At 40.1% G+C, this 16,091-nt stretch overlaps 1 protein-coding gene across 1 annotated transcript in view; it reads right to left on the reverse strand.

The window, feature by feature from the left end:
* The window catches only part of ctdp1 (CTD (carboxy-terminal domain, RNA polymerase II, polypeptide A) phosphatase, subunit 1), a 117,985-nt gene that overhangs the window by 44,121 nt on the left and 57,773 nt on the right, over window positions 1-16,091 (reverse strand). Inside the window, exon 12 of the mRNA XM_056254574.1 lies at window positions 905-1,122. Coding sequence (XP_056110549.1) covers window positions 905-1,122 — 218 coding nt within the window. The remainder of the gene's footprint in view (window positions 1-904; window positions 1,123-16,091) is intronic.

The following is a 16,091-nucleotide window of genomic DNA, read 5'->3' on the forward strand; positions in this document are numbered from 1 at the left end:
CAAAACAAATAATGGGTTTGTCATTGAGCAAGCAATAAGTACAAAAACCTTTACCATTTTCTGATTTCACTGCGATGTTTCTCAATGGAAATGGTAAAAAAGGAAGAACATGAGGAAACCTCAGCTGAGAAAACCAGGTTCTTCTGAGAAGCTGTAATCAGGTCCTCCTGAAGCCAAACAGACAGTCTGAGACACTCAGATAAACTTATTTTTCTCCTTCACTCATCTCATTGTTCATCGCTCTGAACTCCAAACGATTACACTACTGCATTCATTCAGTTGACACAGGCGGTAGATACAACACTGTGGGCTCTAAATCACTGCTAATGACTGCTGGAGAGCGGAAAAACTAGATAAAGTAGGACAGGTCTAATATTCCAGTGGAAAATTGGTTGCAGTATGAGCCATATGATAAAAGACTAGCATGCTTTCCTGTCCGTTTAGCTCCTCCAGACAAGAGCGGGCCGGCCCAGAAAGCAGCTCCTCACACATGCTGATCTGACAACATCCTGCCGACTACACTAATGTCGGACAGAAGTCTGGGCAGCGGGTGGGGCATTTGTGCTTGGACAAGAGGATGTAAGAGGACGTGACCCCACCTTCTGCTAGATATCTGCTTCCAGACATTGCCATGACAACTGGCAGTGCTATTTGCTGAAGACAGTGGCAATTTCAGGAGTACAAGGGCCTGCTGGAAAACGGGCAAAGCGGTGTGTTGCTAATCAACTCTCACACCACTGAAGCAAGAGGTTTAAAGCTCAAATCACAGAGACCTATTTTGTCGCTAAAGTACGTCATGCGTATTATAGGTGCTATTTTACAGTATGCTATAATGAAATTCATCATTTGAGTTTCGCCAATTTGAAAACAAAATTCAAATTTTCCTTTACTGGAGATTTAATACCTGAACATGTTCCCTGTTACAGAGACGTCTTCTCTGGTTGATGTTTGGGCATTTTCCTCAACAACAGTGGCAAGTGGCGAAACGTGATCTGATGATGGGGCCTTCTGCTTGCTCGTGGGGGGCCTCTCTTCCTCATCCTCCTCCTCTGCCTCCATCCTTTCCTCTTTCCCTTTTCCATCGCTTTCATTGTCACTCTCCTCCCCGAGCATGTCATCCACCTGCCCAAAAGAGGAGTTCAATGCACAATTAAAGGATCTGTTTATATAACCGAGCTAGACAAGGTTTGCCATATGACAAATTAAGTTATGCAGCACATTTATTTTATTTATATACTGCCAAAAAGTCAATTTAGCTCATGACCATTTTCTGCTCTATCCAACTCTTACTTAAATAAGGTGTTTTTATTGCTTCCAAGTCTTCAAGACTTCTATGTTAAACAGCCTCTTTGCATGTGAAATAAGTAACAAGTAACAATAAGCTTCTTTAAAAAAAAAAAAAAAGCCACATTACATTGTGAGAGAATTTTAAAAAAAGATTACCAGAAATTAAGGGGTAAGACTACACGTACAAAAGATTCATACCACCACCCAGAGAGAGAGAGAGAGAGAGAGAGAGAGAGAGAAACTTCAAAAAGATTACATACATACATACACACATATATACATACATTACATATATACATACATATATATATATATATATATATATATACATACACACACACACACATATATACTAAACTAAACAGGGAAGCATAAATTCAAGAATTTCAATTTGTACTGTAGTTCCAAACGTTTATTACGTATTTGCTTACACAAATTAAGGTGAAAATAAGAAATGTACATATATAATTTTTTTTTACTACCTTAGGTGTTCACAGAAATTAGTGTTATCATAAAAAAAAAAAAAATTTAAACACAAAACAAAAAACCGATACTTTCACTTTTCTGGGTCAAAAATTACAGCGAACAGCCATAGTTTGAACGTTTTTAAACAGCCTAAGAGGGTTAGCCTTGAACTCAAGACTGTTCTTCCAAAATTACACCAGTATGTTGATTTTCCAACAAGGGGGAATAATATCTTGCACTTAGTGTACACTACACACAAAGGAGTCTACAAGGCCGTTTCCCTCCCCCACCTCGGACTCTCTGAGCACATCACTGTTATGTTAATGCCAGCATACAGACAACAGAGAGTGAAAGCCATCAAACCTGTTAGGAAACAGGTAAGAGTGTGGCCAGAGGGAGCAACTTCTGCTCTTCAAGACTGCTTTGGAAAAACAGATTGGGGAATGTTTAAAGACGCAGCCACCTACAACAACCAGACAGACATTGAGGAATATACAGACACTGTGACCTCCTACATTCGCAAGTGTATCGATGATGTGACCCACACAAAAAACATCATTACTCGGGCTAATCAGAAGCCATGGCTGACAGGCGATGTCCTCAGGCTGCTGAGAGCTAGAAACATAGCCTTCAGAGCCGGGGATGAATCTGGACTGAAAACAGCGAGAGCCAACCTGTCCCGTGGCATCAGGAAAGCAAAACAGGATCACACACATAAGATAACCGCTCACTTTACAGACAGCGGAGACGCACGGAGCCTCTGGCAGGGCATTCAGGCCATCACAGACTACAGGCCTGTGCCAGAGAGCTGCAAGAGCAACCCCTCTCTGCTCAACAGCCTAAATAGTTTCTTCGCACGCTTTGAAGAACAAAACAACACAAGGCCACAGAAGACCCCTCTCCCCCAAAACGATCAGTCCCTTTGCCTCTCCACCGCCAGCGTGAAGAGGACACTCGTCACTATCAACTCCCGCAAAGCAATAGGTCCAGATAATATTCCGGGTCGTGTACTGAAGGACTGCGCAGAGGAGCTGAAGGAGGTCTTCACAGATGTCTTCAACACTTCCCTGAAGCAAGCCACAGTTCCATCATGCTTCAAAGCCGCCACCATCATACCTGTGCCAAAGAAACTTGTACCATCCTGTTTCAATGACTATCGCCCTGTGGCACTAACACCCATCATCATGAAGTGCTTTGAACGGCTTGTGATGTCACACATTAAATCCATCCTCCCCCCTACCCTGGATCCCCATCAGTTTGGATACCGAGCTAAACGATCTACAGAGGATGCAATCTGCTCTGCCCTTCATCCAGCCCTTACCCATCTGGACAAAAAAAGACACATACGTAAGAATGCGATTCATAGACTTCAGTTCAGCATTTAACACATTAATTCCGCAACAACTCATCTGTAAACTTGACAAACTAGGACCAAGTACTTCACTCTGCAAATGGGTATTGGACTTCCTCAGTCAGAGGACTCAAGTAGTGCATGTTGGCAACAACACCTCAAGTAGCATCACACTGAGCACAGGGGCCCCTCAAGGCTGCGTGCTCAGTCCACTGCTCTTCACGCTGCTGACACACGACTGCACAACAACTCATAACACTAATCACATTATTAAGTTTGCGGACGATACAACTCTGGTGGGTCTCATCACCAAGGGAGACGAGACTCACTACAGGAAGGAGGTAGACCTTCTGGCCACGTGGTGCAGAAACAACAACCTCCTGCTGAACGTTAGAAAAACCAAAGAGATCATTGTTGATTTCCGGAGAGGTCACACCGAACACCTGCCATTGTCCATCGATGGTGCTGATGTGGGGAGAGTGAGCAGCACCAAATTCTTGGGGGTGTACATTAGTGAAGATCTCTACTGGACCACCAACACTGCATCCCTGGTGAAGAAGGCTCAGCAGCGCCTCTACTTCCTGCGCAGACTCAGACGGGCAAGTGCTCCACCACCCATCATGAGCACTTTCTACAGAGGCACCATTGAGAGCATTCTTTCCAGCTGCATTACTGTGTGGGGTGGGAGCTGCACTGAATATATAACAGGAAAGCTCTTCAGCGCATAGTTAACACAGCCGGTAAGATCATTGGTGCGCCACTCCCCTCCCTGAAAGATATATACTTTTCCCGTCTCATCCGCAAAGCGACCACAATTGTGAGCGATGAAAGTCATCCAGCTCACAATTTGTTCAACCTCCTGCCATCTGGGAAGAGGTACAGAAGCCTCTATTCCCGCACTACCAGACTCAACAACAGCTTCATCCACCAGGCTGTTAGGATGCTGAACTCTCTCCCCTCAGCCACCAGGCCGTCAAGAAGATGACAGATGCTGCTTTTGACGAACTGTCTTTGCACTACCATGCCATTTGCACACTTCTGGTGTTTGCTATGACCAAAACTGTCTTTGCACTATCATGTCATTTGGAGACTTAATTTAAATGTCTATTTAATTGATGCCCATACATAGTGATAGTTATATAGTTTTTAGCTATGTCTAGTTTTTTTTTTTTTACTCTAGGCTAGGTTTAACTACATGTTTAACTACATTTTTTCTCTGTCTTCACTGTGGGAAGGAGGGAAACTTAATTTCGATTGCTTGTATGTCTGGAACATGTGAAGAATCGACAGTAAAGCTGACTAACTAACTAACTTCTACCCTTAGGTTCTGAACACCAACAAGTTGTTGTTTAACATGGTAATGTGGGATTTCACAAGTTAATATTCATATCAGATAGTTAAGCCACTTAGTTTGGTCTGGGGTTTTGACCAATGAAAGTAACGACGCGTGTTCATAATACATAGAACTCTTCCAAAAAATTCAATTTGTCATGATATGACCCCTTTAACGTGTATGAATGTTAGCACTCAAGTGTTTAGCCTTGGTCTGAGCTTTCACTGATAGATGTTAGTGCTTTCATAAAGGCAGACCAGGGGGCTCAGATCACCCCAATTATTCTTAGCAAGAGTTGTTAGACAGGCACTGGCAAAAATGATCAGCAACTTCACATACGACTGATCTCTCAGCTAGCCCAGTGTAATTGCTCTCTCCTCCTCTTGGGAATAGCAATCACACACACCTTCCTTTTATTATTACAGTGAATGGAGCATCTGAAAAAGCCTGCAGAAATATGCCGAAGCCCCGTACACAGGTTATAAATGAGCTCAAGGAAGGGTGCCTAAAAAATAGACCCACAGAACTTTTTCCAGTTTAATCTGACAGATACGCATAATGAGGGGGGAAACATTCAATTAAAAGTAGATTGTTTGTGAGGAGTGTTATCTAGAAGCATCTTAGTAGATGGAACAATCTCCAGGCACCCATGGGATGCAATTATGAACGGCACTATACCAAATCTAAAAAGTGAATTAAAGTCATACTTTACAGCAAATTCTAACGTTGAAGGAGTCATTTACTCTGCCTGTACCATCAGACGAAAAGTCAAGGGGAGGATTATTGCAACGATCACTAATACTTTATATGATAAATTCTAATAACTAATAGCATACACAAATCACAGATTTAGTGCATTAATATTTCGTTAAACTAGAATCTCTCTCTCTCTCTCTCTCTCTCTGCTCACTTCCGAGGAGACTTTTTGAACAGGACGTGGAAATTGTGTCTCAAATGTGCACCAACAAATCATGCATAATAAGAACTGCAATGTGTATTAAGAAATAAATAGGGTCAATTTTGATTTCATGTTTAATTTAAACTACCATCATTGTAAAACCTCTTCGGCTGAACTTATCTCATAATATACAATATCCCAGCAGACAAGCACATTCAAAAGAGATTTCTAAAGCTCACTCAATCACTCAGAAGTCAAATGACATTTAAACACTGCCCCTACTCTGTTCGCCTGGCTTCTCACTATAGGGTGTCATAATATACGGGTATTTGACGATAACCTGGATTTTTAAAAACTGAAATATTGATATCATGTTAATGCTACACATATGATATTGTAAATAATTTAGCACCATTAACTATCTGGTTGACACTAATATAAAAGATAACGGTATTGCACCTTAACGCTGTTCCTCACCCGTTATAAAACGGAAAATAGAAGACAGTGTGTGTAGCTACTACTGCCGAATACTGCGGGCTAACATGTAATAAAAATCTGATATCGTGACAGCCCTACTTCTCGCTAATTACTAATACACAAATCAACCACAGTCCACATTCACTAAAAACAAGAATAGCATCCAAATAAACCAAAAGCCAGTGATCAAATAGATCAGCACCTCTAAAGTGACCTAGTGCTGCCATAATGCAAAGGCATAAATAAGCGAGGAAAGTGATAAGGGCAAACAGATGGAGCAAAGAGAGAGGCAATTCCCCAAAAGCCCCATCACACAGATGCACAATCATTAGCTTGTTAACAGCATTTTACTGGCTTCACCACGGCATGAAATGTGGTATAAATGCACTGCGATTCACTCAGAAGGGTGCTAAGGCAGTTGGTTTCTCATTATTGAGGTCTAATCTGACAGTAAATTTGTGCCAACACATATGGACTTAAACATACAACCTGCATCAGTCATAGAAAAAAGCAAACGTTACATGGAAGATTTGGATTTGAACACTGGCTCTAGGGTCGACAGGCTGCCATTACCAGAGCATATTTAGGTGAGGCACCCACATATTTGGGGAGCGTTTTATTAAAACGTTTCATCACAGTATAATTACACAAAGATGCATGACTCTATAAAGATTAAGGTCATAGCCTTTCAGAAAACCTCATTATACAAATACAACCAAATAATCTTTCAAATGCTTCCAACTTTGCTTGCCATGGTCTACATAAACAGGAGTAAAATCACAAATTGTGAAAGCGGAAAGGAATCAGGGTGCTAGTAGCTTCAACTTTTGGGTCAGTCAGCCTAACAGCAGACATTTATCAATCAAAGTAACTGGGAAACAGTATTACATGTCCTTGCTAGGGAGCCTCATATGTTGGCAAAGTATGAAATCAAAGCCTTTCACTTTGTATGGGCCAGAAAACAAACTTTGTCAGCGTCATTCACAAGTCAATAAAAGCAGAGACCCACCAAGTCAATGAAATGTCCCCAATTCACTGTCAGGCAGAGAGATATTGGGGATGTGGTGGTGGCTGTTTGCCAAGGGAGCTTTTTTAATATTTCAAAATTTACTTTCAAACACTAGACTTTGACAAGAGTGCAATCAAACATAGATCTGTAAAGTTAAAAACCTCACTTATATTACATGTCTTCTCCACCTTGAGTTTGGTCTTTGATAAAAAATTCTCACAGTGACAGAACAGCAATGATAATCTTGTTCTTGGGATGAAAAGCAAAATAAAAAGATAAGCTCACATTAATGCTATCACTCTGTCATAATTTCCAGTGGGAAAGGTTATTAATTACTAAAATTTGCCTCGATGAGCTAGTTTATAAGGTGATAGGCTTGCACAAATCAAAACACATTTCCCATGATTCTCTGTGACAGTTCACAAAGGGTAAAATAGATAAAGCTCTTCATAATATTGCAAAAGTACTAAAAGTCAGGCTTTGTTATTAAGTTAAAAAGAGAAAAATTTGGCACATTTGGAAACGTCATATTTCATTCTAACAAAAATCACATCATAATTACAATTACAAACCACTTCATAATTACAACATCCGTGTTTGTAAGCATGAACTTCCCAGAAGGATGTCGGCATCTTTTAAGAACACTAATGTGATGTCGAGGGAACATGAAGCTCTCCGGCACACTGTGGGTTTCTCGCTCTCATTTTCAGCTCAGCAAGGAGTCAAGCACTGATATATTAAAAAAAGTAATTAAATTACATGTCTCATCCTTCTTTCTGGGTAAATGCATTACATGCTGTCTGTGACTGTCTGAAGTTTAAGGCGGCTGCTTAAGAGGGCCACCAGAATCACTAGAGCTCCATACAGACACGTGGCTGGAGTAAAGTTGGTATATTTGAAGATCGCTGCTGTGCTCTCAAACGAGGTCACACTCAAAGGCTCTGTTCAGATGTGGCCACGGCAAAGCACTGTGGTAAATATGAAGCAAAAATAAGAAATATCCCAGCAATTAGCACATTTGCTCCATGTCAAGCTGTGATCTTTAGTGCTTGCTTGAGAGGTTTGTGGCTGAGTGTGATGTGATGGGGATGAGGGTCAGCACCTCCAAATCTAAATCCATGGTTCTCAGCTGGAAAAGGGTGGACTGCCAACCTTGAGTAGGGACTGAGTTGCTTTCCTAAGTGGAGGAGGTTTTGTTCACGAGTGAGGACAGGTCAGGGAATGACGTTGATAGGCAAATCAGTGTGGCGGCTGCAGTATGTAGAAGATGAAGAGGGAGATAAGACTGAGGGCAAAGCTCTCAATTAACCATTCAATGCATGTTTCGACACTCACTTGTTGTCATAAACTTTGGGTAGTGACCGAAAGAACAAGATTGCAGGTACAAGCCTCACCACAGGGAGTCTGGACTAGGACACAAGGTGCGAAGCTCTGACAGACGGGAGGGACTTGGAGAAGAATCGCCACTTCTCTTTGTCAAAAGGAGCCCTTCTGGGGAGGTGTTCCAGGTCTGTCCAATTAGGAAGAGACCCAGGGGCAGACCCAGGATGCGCTGGAGAGATTACATTTCCCAACTGGCCTGGGAACATCTTGGGATCCCCAATTAGGAGCTGCCACCACGACTCAGTCCCAGATAAGCAGCAGAAGAATGAATGAATGCTGAGCTGTGGTGTTTGTGTAGGAAATCCAGGTTCGATTCTTGGTCTTTTTCTCTTCCTGTCACCAGGATTTAACACTTGTAATTAGACATGTGCCGGTATTCGGTAATGCGATAAATCGCGGTAATGAATATGCACGATATTGTTATCGCGGGGACTTCGAAATACCGTGAAAAATAATAGATCCGAATTTAGATTTTTAGAACGCGCATCAGCTTATTTGCCATCAACCGCTTAAAAAACAATGCGTATATGCTGCGCAAAACACATGTGCACTTTGATGTAAACAATCCCCACATCACATGTATAAGCACTGTGTGCATGCAGTGCGCACTCTAGTCTAATGTAAACAATCCTCACATGGAGAAGAAGCACGGCGGAAGGAGGAACGCTGCCGACTATTTATCCCCCGCATGGCTGCCAACTCTCACGCATTCAGCTTGAGACTCACGCAATTGACACTTTCACACGGTCTCGCGCCACACATCCATTTTCTCACCCAGAGAAAAATCGCGGAGCAAAGAGGACACTGACACCGACAGACTAGACAGAGCAGGTTACTTTTGATATGAAAAAAATATCAGCTCTCAGGTTTTATAACGAAATTCAGACAATAAATACTGTTTTGGTGCTTGTAAATGTGACGTGACAGATCGCGCGCCTCAGATCAAGTAAACCGATCATCTGTTACTTTTTATTAAAGATACAGTACAACCCACCGAAAGGTACGTACTTTCGATCAATCAGTGTTTTTCAACCACGGAAAGAGGTCAATAACACTGCAGGAGAACAATTATGTCACAGAACGTTACATTTACCTCAGGAAAGCCATTTAATGTTAGTTGACTATAAGAAAATAGCAAAACGTATTTTGCTAAATATGTGCACTATATTACATATTTTAATATATGTACTTGTCATTATATAATTGTTATTATAATGAAAATTACGGCATATTACATTTTTATATTTATATTATTATTATATTTATATTGTATGCATTATATTTAATTTCTCTCTGTATGTTTACAGCATTATGTGAGATATATTTTTTCTTGAGAAACATTTAAATGCAGGCTATCTACTGTAGCCTACCTAATATTTATCCAAATGAGTCAATATTGAATCAAGATTGAAATTAAATCCAAGAATTTAATTGAAATCATGAAAATTGTGTTAAGCAATAATACAAACAGTAGCCTCAGTAACCATGTAAACATTATAACATGTTGTCACTAAAAAATAAAATTAATGTTTTGACAATCACAATTACACATTGTGATGCAAGTTTTTTTTAGATACCCCCAATCCGTCTGTTTCTCTTGTGCAATTAAAATATCGTGATAATACCGTATACCGTGATAAAAGCTCAATCAATTAATCGCAGCATGAAAATTTGATACCGGCACATGCCTACTTGTAATCATAAATATATGGCAACATGTAACCATCTGACACATAGGCTTCATGCCTGTCAGCATGTCAGATGAGGGGTGCCTAATTAGTATGTGCATATAACACTAGCTAATAAGGAGTAAAAAAAAGTTTGTAAGTACGTTTTTGTACTGCCTTATAACTCTTATATTCCAATGGAGTTTGACTCTGAAAAAAGGTCTGGATGAAACTGACAAGGGTGTCTGGCAAGACAGCATAACTTAAAATTTCCAAAACTAGTGGAAGACTAGTGCATGACTACCCTCACTTCCATATGCACATATCTTGCAGAAAACAAATTAGTGAAGACATTTCTTTGCCCGGAGCATGAGGGCATAAAGGCTTAAAATGAATGCGGTGCAAAGTGTCAAATAGGGGGCCATGCAGATTTGCCTGCCAAAGCCTCGCGTCCAAATAACTGTCACCCCCACTAATTTGGAATGGAATTTTTCGTAATATGGCAGCTGTCTGGGTGAAAACATGAAGGCTGACTGGAAGAGTTTCACAAAGTGCCGCTGGAGAGGAAAAAGCATTTGGACACATTACATTATTCATAACCTATAAGGTAAAAGATATTGCATGAACTCAGTGATGCTATGTAAAGTTCCCCAACACCAAATGTTAAAAGTCACCTCAAGGCTGAAGTCGAGCTGACTTACTTTACAGCCCATCACAGAACAGATGAATTATTTATTACAGCTCCAGTGAAATATACAGCACAGATTCGGTAATATCTCAGAAGGTTCCTCTGAGTCCACACAGCAGTTTCTCACTATAAAAAACGAACACCCAAAGCTTGAAAGAAGTCTCAGGAGAGAGAATATGATGGAGCTCTTGCTACATTTACATCTATGAACTGTAATATGAGGCGTACATGCATCATTTATTTTAACACAACCAATCTAAGATAATATTGGTCTCCTTAAGACCAAATTCAAAGAATAAATATTTTTTTTAGATGGAAAATGTGTATCATGAAAAAAGATTGTAAAAATATTACAATATATTAACAATGCACGAACAATATTTTTAAAAAGAAAAATCTATAAAGAATATGATTGTTTTAAATAATCAAATCATAGCCAGGCATTTACCTGCTTGACCTGAATCTAAACAGTGAATGAACACTGGTAAACTGAAACACTTTGCTAGCGGCTTAAAAATTAAAATCGGCCTAACACACTCATCACAAATACCCACAACATAAAGATCTTCCATCTACACAAAATGACACAAATGCACAAGTGAACATAGTTAAATGGCTAGTCTGAAGGTATAAGTCACTCTTTCCATAGCGCACTAAAACACGGAGAAGATTGTAAATATTATGAAGATGAAATACTGCAAGGCACTCAAATGGTGAAGTAAAATGCCTTTAATTAACTGGGCTAAATCATTAAAAACAGTTTAAAGTGTAGATCTACGTGTTTCGGCAACACAGCCTATTTCAGGATCCCTTGTAGCCAAAACACGAAGATCTACACTTTTAACAGTTTTTAATGATTTAGCCCAGCTATGTAAAGGCTTTTTACTTCACCACATGAGTGCCTTGGAGTCTTTCGTCTTCATGATTTGATGTCAACCTCCAGTTTATCCAACAAGCACCAGTGACTACGTAAAAGACACACGTGTAGCACTTTCTGCTTCTGTTGTTTTGTAAGATTGTACATATATTTTTTTCATTATTACTACAATTCTATTATATATATATATATATATATATATATATATATATATATATATATATATACACACACTCACCAAAAGGATTATTAGGAACACCATACTAATACTGTGTTTGATCCCCTTTCGCCTTCAGAACTGCCTTAATTCTACGTGGCATTGATTCAACAAGGTGCTGAAAGCATTCTTTAGAAATGTTGGCCCTTATTGATAGGATAGCATCTTGCAGTTGATGGAGATTTGTGGGATGCACATCCAGGGCACGAAGCTCCCGTTCCACCACATCCCAAAGATGCTCTATTGGGTTGAGATCTGGTGACTGTAGGGGCCATTTTAGTACAGTGAACTCATTGTCATGTTCAAGAAACCAATTTGAAATGATTCGAGCTTTGTGACATGGTGCATTATCCTGCTGGCAGTAGCCATCAGAGGATGGGTACATGGTGGCCATAAAGGGATGGACATGGTCAGAAACAATGCTCAGGTAGGCCGTGGCATTTAAACGATGCCCAATTGGCACTAAGGGGCCTAAAGTGTGCCAAGAAAACATCCCCCACACCATTACACCACCACCACCAGCCTGCACAGTGGTAACAAGGCATGATGGATCCATGGATCCTGTTTACGCCAAATTCTGACTCTACCATCTGAATGTCTCAACAGAAATCGAGACTCATCAGACCTGGCAACATTTTTCCTGTCTTCAACTGTCCAATTTTGGTGAGCTCTTGCAAATTGTAGCCTCTTTTTCCTATTTGTAGTGGAGATGAGTGGTACCCGGTGGGGTCTTCTGCTGTTGTAGCCCATCCGCCTCAAGGTTGTGCGTGTTGTGGCTTCACAAATGCTTTGCTGCATACCTCGGTTATTTCAGTCAAAGTTGCTCTTCTATCAGCTTGAATCAGTCAGCCCATTCTCCTCTGTCCCCTAGCACAGGGGTCCCCAACCCCCGGGCCGCGGACCGGTACCGGTCCGTGGGTCATTTGGTACCGGGCCGCACAGAAAGAATAAATACCTTACATTATTTCCGTTTTATTTATTCACACATTTACCTGTTCACATATCGTGTCTTTTGCACGCTCAAGTTTGTTATTTCAAATGTAGGCGCGCGGTATGCGCGCAGCGCGCTCATAATGGAAGCGACGCGCCCGTTTTTTCCAAGCGCGTCCGCGCTGCATCGAGATAAAAACATCTCAACTTTTCAGAATCCCGCAAGCGCACTGTAGGTCACGTGACAAGAACCAACCAATCATCTTCCACACTGTAAACTGCTGCACTAGTTACTAGTAAAAAATATTTTTACTAAAAATATTAATGCTCACAACTGATTCCTTGTTAAATCCATCATTGTTTATACAGAATTGTTCTATATTCTATATATAAATGTGTATGTGTTTGCTATTTCTGGTGTTTTATGACCACTTCAGTTATAGTCTAACCTCAGACAAATACAGAGCCGTTGCGCAGGAGAGATAAGTTTCACGGCAGAAGCTCCGTTTACTGATGCTTGGGCCAACTTTTCTTAAAATATAATCAAACTGGTCCTTGTCCACTCTGAAATAGGCTTTGAACCTCCCATTGTCCAGGCGGAGCTCCTGAATCAGCTGGTGAAATTCACCATGGTTTTTGCGTTTTTGTAGTATCGGTTGCACGGTCTTGCACCCAAACACTGCAGCGTTTTTTTTTTTACTCTTCTTAGTAAATAAATCTTGTAACAGAGTTACAGCAAGGGTTTTTTATTGGTGGTGGAAATCCATTGCTGAAATTTCCTTGCTGTAACGGAGAGCGCAGCTGATGGTTGCTTAGCAATGACAGACGCCTCCGGAGTGCAACCTCGCGCCTAGCGTTGTCTACGCGTTTTTAGGAGCACCTTAAAGGCCGGTCCGTGAAAATATTGTCTGACATTAAACCGGTCCGTGGCGCAAAAAAGGTTGGGGACCGCTGCCCTAGCATCAACAAGGCATTTTCGCCCACAGGACTGCCGCATACTGGATGTTTTTCCCTTTTCACACCATTCTTTGTAAACCCTAGAAATGGTTGTGCGTGAAAATCCCAGTAACTGAGCAGATTGTGAAATACTCAGACCGGCCCGTCTGGCACCAACAACCATGCCACGCTCAAAATTGCTTAAATCACTTTTCTTTCCCATTCTGACATTCAGTTTTGAGTTCAGGAGATTGTCTTGACCAGGACCACACCCCTAAATGCATTGAAGCAACTGCCATGTGATTGGTTTATTAGATAATTGCATTAATGAGAAATTGAACAGGTGTTCCTAATAATCCTTTAGGTGAGTATGTGTGTGTGTGCGTGTGCATGCATATGTATATACATATACAGTGTGTGTGTGTATATATATATATATACACACACACACACACTGTATGTACATATGCATGCACACACACACACGGATGGGTTTCAGCATTCAGCACATCCACTAAAACACGGCATATTTATTGCAATATTACCAATAGAAAAGAGCAGAGAGGGTCATCTATAATTTCATCACTGTTTGCTGTGTGAAAGAACACTCACAATGAGACAAGGCCGACGAAAAGTACACTACACTCACTGAGAGCACAATCAACCTTGGTACCCCATTCAGTGGCCTGGAATTGGAAATATATGAGGCAGTTCAGGTGAGGTTTTGGAAGTGTGAAGAAATAGAGGATGTTACATAAATCTTCTGGGCATAGAGTTTGTTTATCTGGTGCAATTTGCTGGAGAGACTAGACTAAGATATTGAGCCTGGACTCAAGGTCAGGTTTACAAATTCTCTTTTGTTTGAACAAAGGTCTGATGTGAACTGGCAGGGTTGGCTGCAATAGGGAAAACTATAGAGCCAAGTCAAGTGTATTGGGCCGATTTAAGCCATACATGGCAACAGTGAACCTTCGGAATAGAGGAAAAGAAGAACACCAACTACATTGTTTTTTTAAGTGTATGTTCAGCCCTCCATGTGAAATATTTTAGGGCTTCTACATCTAACAATAAAATCTTCAAAAAAATCATTCTCTTTGAAGCCACAAGCTCAAGCTGTGTCTTCTGTGTATGCTATGAGCATATGTAGGATTAAATGGAGAGCTTCAGTACGCCCTACAGAGACAGCGGCATAAAGACCTTTAGATCTTCAGCAAGACCTGAAGCAGCACTGCAAACATTCAGGCCATCAGGTTTATGATTCTGGTCATGTTTCTATTAAAAGCCTAACAGCTTTGTCCACAGAATAATAAAAAGAACACGAGTACGACTAGCAGAATTTAGCAAATGGATCACAATTCAGTGTTTTTTCTCTTGCCAGTGGGGTTCAACTTCACATGGAAAAATTGGATATACACATATCTCTAAGACATGCACACATAAAATTAACATTTCATGTCCATACAAAACAAACCCCTACAGACAATTCACATATAAAGTTTAATAAATCCCATTAATCCATTTCGTGAATCCTGATTTTCCACCCCCCAAATGTAAGGGCTCTTATAAATGATAATTTCAGATATTTAAGACTTTATATTGACCTATATTGATCAAATGGCATTTAAAACATTAAGACTTTAAGGACACGCAAGAACGGCCTTACACAAAGCTATAGTGTGGCTTTAAAAGGTTTATTATAATGTTTATTATAAATGATGGTAATATTTTAGTTAAAGCCTTTATGTATTATGCATTATAAAGGTATTCATAATGTGCGTTATAATGCATTATATCTTGTCATAAATAATTGTAGCCAAAGTTAAAATGCATTGTATTTGCTGATTCCCTATTAAATTTGAAATTGGTTGTTTGTCATGTGTTTTAATGGATTATACTTTCTAAAGGTGTAACATAAGTATTACAATGTACTATAACTGTGGTTACAATTATTTATGAGATCATACAATGCATTATAAGGTGCATTACAAGGCATTAAAAATACTTTAATAATGTATTATATTTAAAAGCTAAAAGTAAAGTTTTACCATTATTATTAATATTATTAATTCAAATTATAATGGAATTTATGTACAGATCAGGGTGCAAGATTCAAAAAAAAATCTGGTTAATTTGATCATTCATTTTAACATTTAAATCTTACTAACTTTACCTGATAAACTGACAACATTGATTGTGTATATTTGATACAACACCCAGCTCAAGAAAAGAGCACAAACATTGTTAAAGATTTGGGGGTTTGAAACAACATTAGAGAGAATAATGACACCATTTTCTCATTTTGAGAAGACATGTGAGCCAAGTCACACCATCAGACATCACATCTGACCCTCAATTTGAGTTCTGAAACTGTTCTGAACAAATCCAGATCTGGGGCCTCATTTATAAAACTTTGCATAGGATTTGCGTCAGAAGTGGCGTACGGATGAAACATAGGACGTGCGTACGCACAGAAATATTCGGATTTATAAAACCGTGCGCACGCACATCCTACGCATTTTCCCCTTAATAAATCACAATCAATTCTAAATGTAGCGCAGCTTTTGCGGCTTCAT

Source organism: Rhinichthys klamathensis, unplaced genomic scaffold (assembly GCF_029890125.1).
Source record: "Rhinichthys klamathensis goyatoka isolate OS25496 unplaced genomic scaffold, OSU_Roscu_1.1 h1tg000111l_1, whole genome shotgun sequence".
NCBI classification, from domain to species: Eukaryota; Metazoa; Chordata; class Actinopteri; order Cypriniformes; family Leuciscidae; genus Rhinichthys; species Rhinichthys klamathensis.